The sequence below is a fragment of the Megascapheus bottae genome, chromosome 9 (genome assembly GCF_031878675.1).
Source record: "Megascapheus bottae isolate mThoBot1 chromosome 9, mThoBot2.hap1, whole genome shotgun sequence".
Classification (NCBI taxonomy): Eukaryota; Metazoa; Chordata; class Mammalia; order Rodentia; family Geomyidae; genus Megascapheus; species Megascapheus bottae.
In genome coordinates, this window is record NC_143517.1 from 17713879 (window position 1) to 17731755 (window position 17877).

Below are 17877 nucleotides of genomic sequence, written 5' to 3' on the forward strand. Positions count from 1 at the left end.
GAAGCGCTACCCAAGCCTTCAGAATACCTGTTTCAGCATGAGAACTGATATGGGTGAAGAACTGGTTGGGAATTGTTTATCTTTCACCTATTGTGAGAAGACTGTGGTTTCTTGTGTTTTCATCTAGGTGATGAACTTCCTCTCAATGTCCGCATTTCTCACGATAAACAGGACAAGATACACAGTTGCCTTGAACAACTTTTCAGTCAGGTATGATGGAACAATTATGGATCTTTGCTATAGACTACAGTGTCAAATATAGCTTCCAAATGTATTTTTTTAAGTCTGATAATAGTTGGGTGCCAGTGGCTAATCCCTGTAATTCTAGCTACTCAGAAGGCTGAGATGTGAGGATGACAGTCTAAGCCAGCCCTGGCAGGAAAGTCTGTGAGACTCTTATGTGCAGTTACCCACTAGAAAACTGGAAGTGGTGCTGTGATTCAAGTGGTAGAGCACAAGCCTTGAAATGAAGAACTCAGGACAGTGCCCAGGCCCAGAATTCAAGCCCCACCACTGACAAAAACAACAAAAAGTTTGGTACTAGAATCAGAAGGCCTACTTTGTCCCTCTACTTTTTTTTTGTCAGCTGTGAAGGTTATGGGACTTGAACTCTAGGCCGAGGCATTGTCCCTGAACTTCTTTTTGCTCAAGGCTGGCACTCAACCCCTTAATCCACAGTGCTACTTCCTGTGCTTTTTTCTGAGTAGTTTATTGGAGATAAGAGTCTCACTGACTTACCTGCCCTGACTGGCTTTGAACCATGATCCTCAGATCTCACACACTTGAGAAGCTAGGATTATAGACATGAGGTAGCAGCACTAGGCCAGTTATTTCTTTATGAAATATTACTTTACCAAATGTACATTTTTTTCTTTATGAAAAGTATGTAATGCTTACAATTCTGCTATTGATAGATGGATTCAATTACCAATCTCCTGAAAGGACAAGCTGTGGTGAGGGCCTTTGAGCAAACCAAGTATCTCACTCCAGCTCGAGGATTACAAGGTAATAATAAAAAATAGTCTACTACACTGTTGGTGGGAGTGCAAACTCGTTCAACCACTATGGAAAGCAATATGGCAGTACCTCAAAAGGCTAAACATAGAGCTCCTCTATGACCCAGCAATTCCACTACTTGGCATTTACCCAACCATCCAGAAACTAGGGCATACTAAATCCACTACCACAACAATGTTCATTGCAGCATTATTCACCATAGCAAAAATATGGAACCAACCTAGATGTCCCTCAGTTGATGAGAGGATCAACAAGTTGTGGTATTTATACACAATGGAATTCTATGCTGCTGTCAGAAAAAAACGACATCACCCCATTTGTTAGGAAATGGAAAGTCTTAGAAAAAATCATATTAAATGAAGTAAGCCAGACTCAAAGGAAATTAGACTCAATGGTTTCCCTCATTTGTCATAATCAGTAGAAACCTTGGGCTCTACTAGCAGAGATCTGCAATAGAGCAAAACCTTGATACATAAGGCCATATAGTATGAAGCTAATTGAAAAGACCTCCAGGATATTGAAACAAAAGCCATATAATGAGTAATTATTGTCCTTAATGTACTATGTTATCTCTCATCTCCTTTGCTGTTATCTCATATTGTTCCAGTATCTCACTTAGTTATCTGATATATTGGATTTATTTGTATTTGGTTATTTGAAATTGGACAGGGAAGGGGGGAAAACCAAGATGGGGTGGGTGGAGGGGAGGGTAATGGGGACCAAGACATGTGAAAGGGTATCAATGTATGTGAATTAATGCACCTTCTATCTGGCAAATATCATGTAACCCTTTTATTAATTACACTAAAAAAAACTGCAAAAAAAAAAAGATACCAGTAAAAAGAAGGCAATAGACAAAAGTCATGAAACAGGGGGGTGGGGGGAAGGGTAATGGGTACCAAGACATGTGAAAGGGTATCAATGTATGTGAATTAATACACCTTCTATCTGGCCAATATCATGTAACCCTTTTACTAATTACAATAAAAAATTTTAAAAAAAGTCATGAAACAAAAAATATATAAGATGAAAATTTGTGCTTTAATTATTCACTGCTTCTGCTTTGATCATTTATGAATATGTTAAAATTAATATAGTTGTTCAAAAGTCACTCTAAAGGGGTCGGGAGTTTGGCCTAGTGGTAGAGTGCTTGCTTAGCATGCACAAAGACCCAGGTTCGATTCCTCGGTACCACATACATAGAAAAAAGCTGGAAGTGGTGCTGAGGCTCAAGTCGTAGAGTGCTAGCCTTGAGAAAGTCCAAGGACAATGCTCAGGCCCTGAGCCCAAGCCCAGGACTGGCAAAAAAAAAAAAGTCACTCTAAAGGCCTGTTGAAAGTTAAAATGTTTGGTATCTATAGAGGCCATGCGAAGCAAATATATACTAATCAAAGGTAAGTATTAAGTTGCTTTTGCTGCAATCATGCATACTAGTTACCCAGTTATATCTGGAATCAAGCATAATACTTACCCAGTTGTATCTGGGGTGGTGGAAGTGACCTGGGAATGTGAATTGGTGAAAATGGGTATTCAAGCAAAATGGGATATAAAGCTATCATATTCTCACATCCAATTTAGGATTTAAAAGAAAACTTTTTTCCAACTAGATTTGCTTCTTCGTTGGAACATCTGTAAGAAAAATAATGTTTGACTTTATGTTTAAGAAACTTTCTGTTCTGAATTAGCTCCAAAATTTATCCTTACAATATTATTTTGAGATGACAGTGGTAAAGAAACAATTTTGAAGCTGATGGGCTTAAGTGTTTGCGAATTATGAATGATTTTCTATCTTTATTTAGAATTTCAACAGGAAATGGAAGCAAAGCTGAGCTGTCCCAAAAGGCTGAGGCTTCACCTCAAGCAAGACCCTTGGAATCTTCCCAGTAGTGTCCGAGCTCTCGCTCAAAGCATCAGAAAATTTGTGGAAGGTCAGCATGAGAAAAAAAGAGCATTGCATATCAGTAATCATTATTGAAAAACCCATTCACATGAGAAATCCCATAATGCCTAATTTCTTTGTGTGGTGTTTCATTGTGAAAAGACAGAAGAAGTGATATGAGTAGAAGATTCAGGAGGAGTAAACACTATTGAAAGAGCCTACGCATTGTAGGGGTTGTCATGAGCAATATTCTGAGGGAATAAAATAGGCTTCATACTTAAAAAGACAGGTGGAACATGGAACATAGATATTTAATTTGAAACTGTCAGAACACCATAGTATACAAGGTTCATAAAAAGATATAGTGAATTCTATTGGGGGATAAAAAAACTCATTTGTGAATCTATCACAAAACAATTACCTAGATTGCATTATTACTTTATAGGTTTCTTTTAGACATGCTCATTTCTATTGATGGCGATGAATTTTCATGGTATTTTTTACATGGTATCATGTCATTGGCACGACCTGTAAATTGAAGATGCAGGGCATGGAGAAAACTCCAGTGAGTCCAGCTGAATGTGGTTTGAGGTTGGAGTTATTGAGTAGAAAAGACGGAGAGTTTCTAAAATAACTAGGATAGTAAACATAAAATGAGCAATGTTTGCAACTTTAAAATTGTCCAACTCGGCTGTTGTCTTCTCCGACATTAGGCTAGAGGTGAATAGGGTCAGGAGATATTTTTGGCTATCCCGTGGGGAGTGTATTGCTGGCCCCTAGAGAGTAGAGACACCAGGGATGTTGCTAAGAATTCTAAATGTAAGGGGCCAGCTGTCACAACAAAGAAGCATTTGGCCCAAAATGTTAGCAGTGGTAAGGTTGGGAAACATATCTAACCCGAGTTTTCCACTTGATTTCTCAGTCATCTGTATGCATTTAGATATGACTGAACAGTATCCAGCAGAAATCTAGCATAACCACGATGACAATAAATTTCTGGGTAAATTAGGAAGAGTGGAATACTTTCCTGACAAAGTTCAGCTCCTTATACATGATGGAGTCTATCTGGTCACTTTCCTCCTTTATGCCCTCGCCTCCTCACTTAGAAAATGAGACACTGATTAAACAGTCCATAGTGATTCCATAGTCTTCTACATGGAAATGAGCTCAATTTCCACCTCTTAGATATCCTTTAAGATCAGAGAAGACATCTGGGTAGATAGGGAACTCTCCCCAAAATAAATCACAGTAATGATACTGTGTGATGAGATATTGTTTTTTTCACAATAGTAATTTTTGGCAGTATTTTTATTATAGGACTGAATTTCACAATTACCTGTGACAATTGGCAACATCATGTTCAGTGAAAAATCTGAATTAAAAAAACCTCCCAAATGGTGAATAGCAAAAATGCTGAGTGGAATTTTTTTAAAAGACCAGAAACAGAGTTTAGGGAATTGAAGTATATATCTTTTGTTATTGAAGATAGTTTTTAGTTTCCTAACACTGCCAGAAAGTATAAATCTGTACTCATTTTCATCATCTTTTGAGTTTTCCTTGTTAATAAAAACAGGAAATTTTATTTGATTTTAGAGTACTTTTGAGTAGCAGTCATAGAAATGATAACTAGATACCCATCTTGGTTGGATGGTATAGAATCATGAATTTTTTGATCACGAGATGTGGGTGGTTTAGGTGTGCTGAGAGCTGAGGCTCTGCAGAGTTTCATTGCTCATTCTGTTTCAGTGAAATGTTGTTTCCTCTTTGGGTGAGAATTCTCATTGTCACTGTGTTGAATGAGTCATTTAAAATGATAAGCTTACCCTCACTGCTTCAGTCCAGGGCACAATCTCAGGGAGAGAGCAAAGTGCCATTTTGTGGTAAGTGTGTATGGCTTGCTTTTATACTGTGTACAAGCAGTACCGTTTGAATCCTTGAAATCAGTTGTTTGTTTTATGGAAGTGCCCACAGGTCATCTCCTGGGCTTAAACCAATTTTGTTCTATTCTCTTTAAAGAAGTTTTTATTCCACTTCCCAAATTGTCATCATGTAGTGAGTGAGTTAATACATAGTCTAGTCTTGGCTGGAAAGTTGAGATCATACCATCAGGCCAGAATTTCATGGCTTATGTAGACAGATGGAATATCTCTGAGTCTCTGATTTCATAATATCACCTGCAATATATTCTAAATGGGAATGAAAATGTTGCAAATCCATGGCCTTTATTAAAGAAGGATTGTTAAAATATGCTTCAAAAATTGTAACATTATTTTCTCATACATTTATAGCTTGCAAAAAATTACAAGTATAGAGCAGAGAAAGTAGCAGACTCAGCAGGGTCTGATTGTGACTAAGATAGTCATTGTTTCTCATTTTATTTCTCAGCTAAGTTATGGGCTTCTATTATCACCAGAATGTTTCTACTTGAGCAACTTTTCATCATCATCCCCCATGTCTGCTACAGAACATATTTCTAACTCTTTCCCTCATTCATGTGGTTATTTCCTATTAGAAAACCTTACACTCATATTCCAGAGCTGAGTGATGACACTATGAACACAATATTTTAAGAAAACAAATGATGGTTTAGGTGAACCAGAAGAGATGGACCACTTTGAATTACGATGCGTGCATTGGGACAAATGTAGAGAAAGAAAAAGGAAAGTTAGTTAATGCAAAGATGGAGGAGGGAAAGAGTTAGAAATATGTTCTGTAGTGATCCCTCCAGGCCACATCCCCTCCAACATCTGTTGTTATTAGTTTTCTTGATCCTGGCCATTCTAACTGGAGTCAGGTAGAATCTTAGAGTTGTTTTGATTTGTATTTCTTTTATGACCAGAGATGTTGAGCATTTCTTCATGTGTCTATAGGCCATTTTTGTTTCTTCTTCAGAGAAGACTCTCTTTAAGTCTTTGGCCCATCTTTTAATGGGATGGTTGTTTCTTTGGGGATTAGTTTTGGGGTGATTCAATTTTTTGAGCTGTTGATATATTTTAGGTATGAGGCCTTTATCCGTTGTGTGGTTGGTGAAGATCTTCTCCCATTCTGTAGGTTTCCTAATTAATTTACTAGCTATGTCCTTTGCCATACAAAAGCTCTGCAGTTTAATGCAGTCCCACTTATCCAGCCTTTCTCTGATTTCTTGTGTTTCTTGGTCCTTATTAAGAAAGTTTCTACCTGTGCCAAGGAGGTCTAGTGTATCTCCTATTCCTTCTTGTAAAGTTTTCAGTGTGTCAGCTTTTACCTCAAGGTCTTTGATCCATTTGGAGTTAATTCTAATGCAGGGTGACAAAGAAGGATCCAACTTTAGTTTTCTGCAGGTGCTTATCCAGTTCTTCTAGCACCACTTGTTTTAGAGGCTGTCTTTCTTCCATTCTATTTTTTGGCTCCCTTGTCAAAGATTAGGTGGCCATAGGTCTGTGGTTTAATATCTGGGTCCTCACTTCTATTCCATTGGTCTTCAGGCCTGTTCTTGTGCCAGTACCAAGCTGTTTTGATGATTATAGCTCTGTAATAGAGTCTAAAGTTTGGTATTGAAATTCTTCCCTCGCTGTTCTTTCTGCTAAGAAGTGTTTTTGCTATACGGGGTCTTTTATTATTCCATATGAAATTTTGGATTGCCTCTTCTATTTCTTTAAAGAATGACATTGAGATATTGATGGGTACTGTGTTAAATTTGTGGATAGCCCTTGGCAAGATTGTCATTTTCACAATGTTGATTCTTCTGATCCAGGAACATGGGAGGTTTTTTCCATTTCCTCAGTTCTGCTTTAATTTCCTTTTTCAGGGTTTTAAAGTTTTCATCAAAACTACTACACTGCTGGTGGGAGTGCAAACTTGTTCAACCACTATGGAAAGCAGTATGGCAGTTCCTCAAAAGACTATGACCCAGCAATTACACTACCAGGCATTTACCCAATTGTCCAGAAACAAGGACAGACTAAATCCACTAGCACAATGATGTTTATTGCAGCACTACCATAGCAAAGATATGGAACCAACCCAGATGTCCCTCAGTTGATGAGTGGATCAACAAGATGTGATATTTGTACACAATAGAATTCTATGCGGCTGTTAGAAAGAATGACATCACCCCATTTGTTAGGAAATGGAAAGACTTAGAAAAAATCATATGAAGTGAAATAAGCCACACTCAAAGGAAGATAGGCTCAATGGTTTCCCTCATTTGTCATAATCAGTAGAAACCTTGGGCTCTCCTAGAAGAGATTTGCAATAGAGCAAAACCTAGATACACAAGGCCATATAGTATGACACTAAATGAAAGGACCTCTAGGATATAGAAACAAAAGCCATATAATGAGTGATTGTTGTCCTTAATGTACTATGTTATCTCTCATCTCTTTTGCTGTCCCTTGATTATCTCATATTGTTACAGTATCTCACTTTGTTATCTGATATATTGGATATATTTGTATTTGGTTATCTGAAATTGGATAGGGAAGGGGGGGAAACAAGATGAGGGGTGGGGCGGGGGGGGGATGGAAATGGGGACCAAGACATGAGAAAGGGTATCAATGTATGTGAATTAATGTACCTTCTATCTGGCAAATATAATGTAACCCTTCTATTAATTACAATAAAAAGTATATAAAAAAAGAAATACCTTCTGTAGCAGACATGGGGGATGATGTTGAAAAGTTGCTGAAGTAGAAACATTCTGCTGATAATAGAAGCTATTTTCAGTGGGACTTTGTAACTGTACTTCAATCTTAGCCTCTCCCTTCCCTGCTCTCTCTGGCCAGTCCTGGGGCTTGAATTCAGCATCTGAACAAGATCCTTGAGCCTCTTTGTGCTCAAGGCCAGTGCTCTACCATCTGAACCACATCTGGTTTTCCTTCTGGTTTTCCCTGAGGAATATATTGGACATGAATTCTCATAGACTTTTCTGCCCAGGCTGGCTTCAAATTACAATTCTCAGACTTAAGCCTCCTGAGTAGCAGTACCAGAACCTGACATCAGCCTTTTAATGATGTAATAAAATCTCTTTATGTTGGATGGTTGGGTATTTGTGATTCATTCTGTATTATGTTCATTTACTAATGCTATTTCCTACTTTTTCCATACCTACCCTCTTCCCTGAGAGTTCAACTTTTTAAACATTTCATGAAGTACTTAGAATTGTATGCCAGCTTCAACTAAATCTAGATTAGAATAATAAATCCTCAGGTATATATATAGCATTTAAACAACTTTCAAAGACTTTTTTTTTGCCAGTCCTGGGCTTGAGCTCAGGGCCTGAGCACTGTCCTTGGACTTTCTCAAGGCTAGAGCTCTACCACTTGAGCCTCAGCACTACTTCCGGCTTTTTTCTATGTATGTGGTACCGAGGAATTGAACCCGGGTCTTCATGCATGCTAGGCAAGCACTTTAACCACTAGGCCAAACTCTTGGCCAACTTTCAAAGACTTTTATTACATATTACCATTTATTTTTTCTACATATGCCTATGTAATAAATAAGGTAGATCTTATGATTTACAACTGAAGTGGTCAAAAGTCATAGACATTTAGCAGTTCTCTTAAATAGATCAGTCAGTTTTCTGATCATGACTTTAAGGTACTATTTTGTCTCTGAAATCCTTTTATTCTTACAGCTTTGCTTATGAAATTTATGTCCTTTGAAGTCTTTCCTACATTTCTAATCAGTTAGTCCTGTCTCTTTGTTAGTATTATGGACTCTTCTAAAATAGTATATTTCTTATTCTCTTTTTCATTCCATAATATTGTGCCCTGGGAAGGAACTTTGTAAGTTTCGAATCTTACCTGTTGAAATCCTAGTTGGAAGTAGAAAGACAAATCAGTCATTGTACAAATAGCAATGAGTATGGAGTTAACACACATATCATGTACCTGATTGGCTCATATGGGATGGAAAGGACAAGAACACATATATACCTTTGGCTTTAAAAGTTTGAATAAGCCAGGTACTGGTATCTCACTCCTATAATCCTTGCTTTTTGTGAGGCTGAGATCTGAGGATGGTGGTTGGAAGCCAGCTGTAGCAGGAAAGGCTATGAGACTCATCTCTAAAAACTGGAAGTGAAGTTATGACTCAAACTGTTAAAATAGCCCAGGCTCTGAGTTCATCAAGGTTCATGACTGACAAAGTAAAATAAAATAAAATAAAATAATAAAAGTTTAAATGATAGTAGCAAACATAGACTATGATCTATAGGAGTTTAGAGAACACAATGCAGTCTGAAACAGTTGAAAGGAACCTTCAGAGTTGGTAGGATTTGAAAGGTTTTTCCTTCTACCCATATAATGCAGAACCTGGAGATATTTCAGAGTTTTGGCCAATGGGCAGTAGTTATCTAAGCAGATAAGAATAATCTGTCAAGCAAATGGAACTTTATTCATTTATTTATCCCCAACTCCTAATTATTTAAGATTTTACTAATCTTTTGCTATCCAGTTAACATGTGATGTAGCTTAAAAAGAACAAGCCACTAACTGATGTGTTTTCTCTCTGCAGAGGTGAAGTGTAGGATGCTTTTGGCTCTTCTTGAATATTCAGGTAGTATTCTGCTTTATTTTTACAATTTGAAGCAATTGTGGCTCAAGATCTTAGAACTCTTATAGTATACATTGGGAAATGTGGGGGAGCACAAAAAGGGCCTTAAATTTGATTCTATATCTTGGCTATGGTAAACAAAGCTGCAATGAACATGATTGTGCTGGTAACTTTAGTATGGTCTGGTGGTGGTCAGTTGGATATATGTCCAACAATTGGATTGCTGAGTCATAGGGAAGCACTATATTTAGTCTTTTGAGGAATCTCCCTATTGCTTCCCAGAGTGTTTGAAGAAGTTTATATGCCTATCAAGAGTGTAGTGGTGTTCTCTTTTGGCTGCATCCCACCAGAATCTGTTATGTTTTCTTGATTATGGATGGCCATCCATCCTACCTGATAAACAGAATTCTAAACATTCAATACACAATGAGACCGAAGGAGGATATTCTTAGGAAAGGATCATAAAGGTTTAATATCTGTGTGAATATGAGCATATAAAATTATGTTTATGTAAATAAACTCCAAGAAATGGAAATAAGAGGGTTTTTTGTTATTTTACTTCTTATGTCCCCTCCTTTGACACTGCTTTTTATTTTTATACTTTTTGTCTTATATAAGTTTATATGTTAAATATAAATATATTAATAAGGGGGAACAAAGAATTAATGCAGCAGTGTTACTTATTAGCCACTAGATTGAAAATGAATACACAAAATGTGGAAGAGAAGGGTCAAAAGGGCAAAAAAAAACCCTGAGAAACAAGGGAAGAGATAATACTGTTCAAAATGAAATGTGTTCATTACCTGACTTAAGGAACTGTAACCCCTCTGTATGTCACCTTTATAATAAAAAATTTAAATAAAAGATAAGTAAAAATGACCAGCTCCAGAAGAAAGCAAGAGCCCAGGATTTTCTGTTGGCCTTAGTGCACAACTGGAAGACTCAGATACAAGGGTAGACATAGAGACTCTTCTGCTATTTATTCTTTTAACAGAGAAGTCTCTCATTGCCTGGGGTAACCTCAAATTTCTGGGTGCAAGCACTCCTTCCAGTTCCGTATCCTGGATAGCTAGGACTAGAGGAACATGCCAGTATACCTTGACTGGTACTCTTTAACTCACAAAATTGTATTCAAGTACAAAAGCGAGGAAGTGACTGACGTCTCTATAATCTAGCACACAAGGAAATTTCCAGTTATAACTGCATGAGTGAATCATGTCAACTAACTAGTGAATGTTAATTTTCATCCACCTGATTTGATATTGAAGTTGAATGAACACTTAAATTTGGCCTAAATATATAAAGAATATAGTCACAGAGAGTCAAGAAAAAAAGTCATTTCCATTGGTGGCCAACCCATTAGCTTTTGTGATCCCTTTCAATTTCACTCTGAAGCCAGAATCTTCCTTCATTACAGCTTTGCTTCCCACTTTTGAGTGTATCAGCAATTTCTTACAAATTTGATTTTTCCTTAAGTATTGTCAAGCTATGAGTAGGAATATTCCTGCTGAAGCTTCTAAAGTAGTTTTGAAAGTTCACTGGATCTTTACTTCATTTTAGAATAAGTAAAAAGCAAAGTATGAAGTTAACATGTGAGAGGGTGCCATTTTTACTTCAGCGTCTGCCATAAACATCAATACTCTAGCTGCATATTTTTAAAAATTTTTTCTAGCTGCATATTTAAGCTATATAAATTATCTTCTTTTTATTTAGTCATTTTATTAAGTATAAAGGTTTTACAATTCCATAAGTCAGGTTATGAATACAATGCTTCTTTCAATATCACCCTTTCCTTCCTTCCTTCCCTTTCTTCTTTCTTTCTTTTCCATGTTTATCATTTTTTAGTTTCCTGTAAATCACCTTTCCCACCAAGTGAGGGGGGGGTAATACAGTGCAGAATTACTGAAAGGAAATATCTAACATATACTGGTTAATTTAGTAAGTTGAACTACGTGGCATTGCTGTATTCAACCTTGTGAACCACCAAAGCAGTGACTTTGTATATAGTTTGACCTAATAAATGAAAATTTAGTCTAAATTAAACATTTTAACTGAAATTCTATTTTATACTGAAATCTATTTTCTAATAAAATTTTCAGGTGAGAGCATTTTGTAATGAAGCTGATACAGACATAATCATGTGCTTTTGGTTATTAAAACATACACTTGATATTACTGACAAACATCTAAAAATTATGCCTTAGTCAATGAAAGAGAAAGTCAACTGAATAAAGATCACTTTTTTTCTAGGTTATACGTTTTAGCTTATAATTCTTCATTCCAGAAAGTATCAGTAAGCCCTAAAAAAAAATCGCATAGCTTTTTGTGAAGAGGCTATTTTCCAGTCTGTGTGATTTTACAATGTTCAAAATGTGTACCTTGATGTTTATGTAGATTTTGTGGTTTGCAAACAGCCAGCCACCCACAGAATTAAATCAAGGTTGTTAGCTTCTTTTCAGTAAGAAAAGCTCTGATTTGGGAATGGCTTTTCATAGGCTAAACATACCTTCAAAGTGGCTTGCCCCTAAATCTAGTCAATTGAAGGATAAAACACACAGAAAATCAATTTGTTAAAGCTATAGATTCATTACTTGGTGAAAACAATATGAGAACTTAAATTTTTCATGTGCATTTCACATTCATATTTGAGTATGTTTAGCAGCTATATTTTTTGAAAAATATGCTATAGTTTTGAAAAAATACTATAGTTTGTAAGCACAAACTAAACTATTGCACTCTGACTCTTTAGCAAATACAACTTGTGTTTCATCTGGTAAGAAAATATATATAAATGTATTTTTCCTTCAGATTTTATAAAACAATTTACTGATTTCAGAGTAGAGTCAAAGGGAAATTAATTAAGGGAAATTATTTTAATACTTCATATGTTTTATGGTAATTCATGGTTAATTTAAATAAATCTATTTGCTAAAATATGTATAAAGCTCAGATTCAAATTTTCCACTTGCCATGAGTTTGGGAAAGATCAAATCTCCATACCTGTGAATGCTTCATGAATTGGTTTTCTCCAGCGCATGGCATGTTTGAAAGCTGTCTTTTTATTCTCTTCAATCATAGATAGTGAAACACAGCTTCGGAGAGACATGGTTTTCTGCCAGAGCCTTGTGGCAACCATCTGTGCCTTCTCAGAGCAGCTCATGGCAGCCTTAAACCAGATGTTTGATAACAGCAAGGAAAATGAGATGGAGACCTGGGAAGCCAGCAAGAGGTGGCTGGACCAGATAGCGAATGCAGGAGTTCTTTTCCACTTTCAGTCACTTCTGTCACCAAACTTGGTAAGGCGTCACAGGACACCTTCTGTCCATGTCATCTGTAACCTACGTCATCACATTATATGGCCCTGTGGAGTAGAATTGCCTTCATTCTTATATCTAGAGTCTTTCAGCTACTTATTTTTCTAATGATTCTTCATGTTTTAATATGTTCTTTTGTGATGCTTTATCTGTTGTCTATAGTTGCTAAGAATTGAGAAAGCTTCTATTTGCTATTAGTTCTTGGATCCTTGAGGATCAACAGAAAAAGGTCAGCAGAAGAAAGGAGGGCTTGGAAAAATGCTCTTTCATTTTATTTTTATTTTATTTTTTTTGTCCTGGAGGAGCAGCCTCAGAGAAACCCATGCTGCCATTGTGGTTGATAGTCTGGATTGTGTGTGATAGAGCAATTCCGATGATTTTGCATGGTGGGCTGTCTGACCAGCTATCTAAAATTTGTATATGTTCAATAATTTTAGTTCTTTCCTTTGTGAATCTGTTTATCCCGTGGAATCTAAGAACATAGTGCTAATAGAAGAAGAATATACTATATCTATATATCCACAGTAGATAGGAAGAAAACACATGGGAACAATTTAACAATAAGACTATTGTGAACTTAGAACTTATTTTTATAACTCTCTATGGTTCCAATAGTTGTTACGATGTTGAAGGGCACACCTGTTCCTTCATGTGAAAAATTTCAAGGGCTCGTTGAATAGAACTGAGATTGTGAATGTAGGAACACATTTTATCATTGTACAGGTAGAAAATAGGGCTGCCAAGTAACAGTTGAGTTTTAAAGCAAATATATTAGTTCGTATATTAAACTAATATTTTTCTTCCATAGTGTTGGTGGAAGGAAAGTAATTGTTGCATTATACAACCACAGAAGTTTCTTCAGTGTTATCGTAAGAAATTCCGTCTCAGTGTACTTAAGAGAAACAGAAATAGGTTCTTTTGGAAAAACTCAGTGCAGTCCATGTGTGTGCTTAATTATCTAATTAATTTGAAATGTCACTCTGGGGAGGTGTTTAAAAACAATAAAAATGGGGGCTGGGAGTCTGGCCTAGTGGCAGAGTGCTTGCCTAGCATGCATGTAGACCCAGGTTCGATTCCTCGGTACCACATATTTAGAAAAAGGCTGGAAGTGGAGCTGTGGCTCAGGTGGTAGAGCACCAGCCTTGAGAAAAGTCCAAGGACAGTGCTGAGGCTCTGAGTTCAAGCCCCACATCTGGCAAAAAAAATGAATTATGAATTGTCATGTATAAATTATGTCTGGTAGAAAGCCCACATCCTAACATATGGTAGAGACAAAGTGCTTGTTAAGTGAGTAAGTACATGAGACTTTATTTGTATTCTATATCCTAATTTTATTTTATTTTTTTTGTTTTTAAATATCATTTTTCATTTGTGTATTTTACAACAAAAAGATAATTAAAATTAAATGACAAAGTTTATAAGGCAGCACAGAGATCATAAAGAATTCATGGTAATGCCAAAAGTTAACTTTGTGTGTATATCCCAGTTTTAAAACATTATTACTTTTACTTTAAACTAAAGCTTGTCAAAAATTTTAAATAATGGGAAAATATGTCAGTCATATCGTAACTAATAAATCATATAACTAATAAATGACATTTAACTATACGGAACCCTCAAAACTAAATAGCAAATGGATAAATAACTTAAAAATAAGCAAATAAGTTGAATAGTTAACTTGCTAAAAAAAAAATAAAACTGGAAGCTGGGTGTGATGGCTCACGCCTATAATCCTAGCTAATCAGGAAGCTGAGATCTGAGGATCACAGTTCAAAGCCAGCCCAAGCACTAAAGATATAGAGACTCTTGTCTACAAATAACCACCAGAAAATCAAAAGTGGAGCTGTGGCTCAAGGGGTACCCTTGAGCTAAAGAGCTTAGGAACAGCACCCAGGCCCAGAGTCTAAGCCCCATGACTGGCAAAAAAAAAGAAGAAAGAAAGAAAGAAAACTGGCAATGGTAACATGGACAAAAGAATGACCACCAGTAATAATTAGGAAAATGTTACTTAAACTACGAAACACCACAGCATATGAAGAATATTTGGCAATGATCCTGAAGACAGAAAATGATAAATATTGCTGGGGATAGGAAAAATCAAAATCCTCAGTTTACATGGAAATGTAAAATAGTGAAAATATTTTGTAAATCAGTTTGGCACTTATTCAAATCCTTGAGTTCACATATTACCCAGAAATTACACACCTGCCTAATGTCTACATGAAACTCAAAGATCTATTTACACAAACATGTATGTGCAACTATTTCCAGAAAAATATTCAGAAGAGACCGCACCTATAATCTCACACCTATAATCTCAGCTACTCTGGTGGAAAAGATTGTGAGGATTGTGGAACAAAAAATGACATTTTTCCACATTTTTTCCCTCCATCATGTCTTTCTTTTGGGTATAGAGTTGCCTTTCTGGTTGTTTTGCACACAGTGAAAACCCTTTACCACTATTTAGTCTTTAAAAATATTGGACCTAGGGCAGGAGTTTGGCCTAGCGGCAGACTGCTTATATAGCATGCACAAAGACCTGGGTTTGAGTCCTCGGTGCCACATACACAGAAAAAGCTGGAGGTGGTGCTGTGGCTCAAGTGGTAGAGCTCTGGCCTTGAGAAAAGCCCAAGGACAGTGCTCAGGGCCTGAGTTCAAGCCCCATGACTGGCAAAAAATAATGATATTGCCCCTAAAACATGGTGCATGCTTGTAGCACCTTGTTAAGGTATTTTGTTGAAGTGGTGGTTTGCAAGGTCCAATCACATTATTAAGGAAGCAAATCTTATCTTTACAAGTAAATCAGTATCTAATAAACCTAATTATACTTTCATGTTGAAATGAGTCAATACTTTTGTGGAGAATGAATCAACTTCTAATAGATGGAGGAATCCAATACCAGAAAGATGGTACCACTGACACCTACCCTGCACTTGTCACTGTACCTAGAAAAACATATATTGTAAGAACAGTTGGATCCAACAGATACATATATATATATGTTTAATATTATATATACTTACATAATATGAAAAATTTTAAATATATGCACTCATGAAAATTGCTTTTATCACAGCTATAGTAACAGCAAATAGAACTATAAATAAACTATCTTATTGTTAAAAAAAGAATAGATGTTATATAATGTAGCTTTTTAATAAAACAGTGCTTTTGCTCTATCACTTTTTATATGATGTTACTACAGGGCAAATAGTGAGTTCTTCATACATTATTTTAAATTAAATCAATGTGAAATATAATCTAGCTGCCAAGTAGGCTACACAGTTGTATGTACAACCAATTAAACAAGGTATCAAAGAAAAAATGTGAAAGCATACAAGGGCCTCGCGTACTTGCACATGCTTGTAATTCCAGGTACTAGGGAGGGAGGGATTAAGAGGATCTTCATCCTGGAGAAAAAGTACAAGATCTCATCTGAATCATAAGTAAAGCAAGAGGGCCTGACAAATGAGAGGCCTTAAATTGGAGTATCTACATAAATAAACCAATAAGGAAAGGAAAACAATGGACTTGCAATTTCCTAGTACTTGTTAATTTCCTTTTGAGCAAGAAACTCTTACATCACATTATAGTGCTGTATGTTATGTAGTATTTATTTTGTTCTTTGTAGACAGATGAGCAAGCCATGCTAGAAGATACCCTGGTTGCACTGTTTGATTTAGAGAAGGTTTCCTTTTACTTTAGACCATCAGAAGAGGAACCACTAGTTGCAAGTAAGTAGTTGCATGTTTACAGAATTTCTTTCCCATCAAATAATAACATATGATCTATCTTTGCCTGTATTTATCTTTATCTGTATTTATCTTTATATATATATATATATATCTTCATGTATGTGTGCTCTATGAATTGAAAGATGTTTTCTATCATTAAGCCCAGCAAAGCCGGTGACTTAGTTTTACACCTTAGAAAGATAACTAGTTAGCCATGCCTGTGTTTTAACTACCGTGTATGTATTTTCATTTTTTTCGATCTATTTTTTCATATATTTTTATTGTAATTAATAGAAGGGTTACATTATATTTGCCAGATAGAATGTGCATTACTTCACATACATTGATACCCTTTCTCATGTCTTGGTCCCCATTTCCCTCCCCCTCCAGCCCCACCCCTCATCTTGTTTCCCCCCTTCCCAATCCAATTTCAAATAACCAAATACAAATATATCCAATATACCAGGTAACAAAGTGAGATACTGTAACAATATGAGATAACCAAGGGACAGCAAAAGAGATGAGAGATAACATAGTACATTAAGGACAACAATCACTCATTATATGGCTTTTGTTTCTATATCCTAGAGGTCCTTTCATTTAGCAATCACTCCAAAACTAATCTCCAAAGTAACAACCATCCCATTAAAAAATGGGCCAAAGTCTTAAAGAGAGTCTTCTCTGAAGAAGAAACAAAAATGGCCTATAGACACATGAAGAAATGCTCAACATCTCTGGTCATAAAAGAAATGCAAATGAAAACAACTCTTAAGATTCCACCTCACTCCAGTTAGAATGGCCAGGATCAAAAAAACTAATAACAATCGTTAGATCTCAACCTATTAATTAACTAGCAAAAAACAGAAAGTAGAGCTATGGCTTATGTGATAGAATGCCAGCTTTGAGCAAAGAAGCTAAGGACAGTGACCAGACCCTGAGTCTAAGCCTCAGTATCAACACACACACACACACACACACAGACACACACAAACACACACAGACACACACAAACACACACACACACACACACACACACACACACACACACACACACACACACAAGAAATAAAATTCACTTGAGCCTCAGCACTACTTCCAGCTTTTTTTCTATGAATGTGGTACCAAGGAATCAAACCTGGATCTTCATGCATGCCAGGTAAGCACTCTACCAGTAGGCCAAACTCCTGGCCAATATTTCTGAAATAATAATGATTTCAAATTTAAAAGGACTATGTTTAAATTTGTTAATCCTATTCCAGTTTTAGCATATGTCAAAAAACAAGACAAAGGAAGATGAGAGGGTGGAATGCTGTATATTTTTCTGATTTAAAGTTTATTAGAAATAAGCATCTATGCTAAAAGTAAAAATACATATTTTTATAAATGAACTGGAAAATCA

The 17877-nt window shown here is 36.2% G+C and overlaps 1 protein-coding gene across 1 annotated transcript in view; it reads left to right on the forward strand.

The window, feature by feature from the left end:
- Prex2 (phosphatidylinositol-3,4,5-trisphosphate dependent Rac exchange factor 2) overlaps nucleotides 1-17877 on the forward strand; it is a 262087-nt gene that overhangs the window by 174187 nt on the left and 70023 nt on the right. Inside the window, exons 28-33 of the mRNA XM_090338918.1 lie at nucleotides 128-210; nucleotides 915-1005; nucleotides 2817-2945; nucleotides 9392-9433; nucleotides 12509-12726; nucleotides 16376-16478. Coding sequence (XP_090195044.1) covers nucleotides 128-210; nucleotides 915-1005; nucleotides 2817-2945; nucleotides 9392-9433; nucleotides 12509-12726; nucleotides 16376-16478 — 666 coding nt within the window. The remainder of the gene's footprint in view (nucleotides 1-127; nucleotides 211-914; nucleotides 1006-2816; nucleotides 2946-9391; nucleotides 9434-12508; nucleotides 12727-16375; nucleotides 16479-17877) is intronic.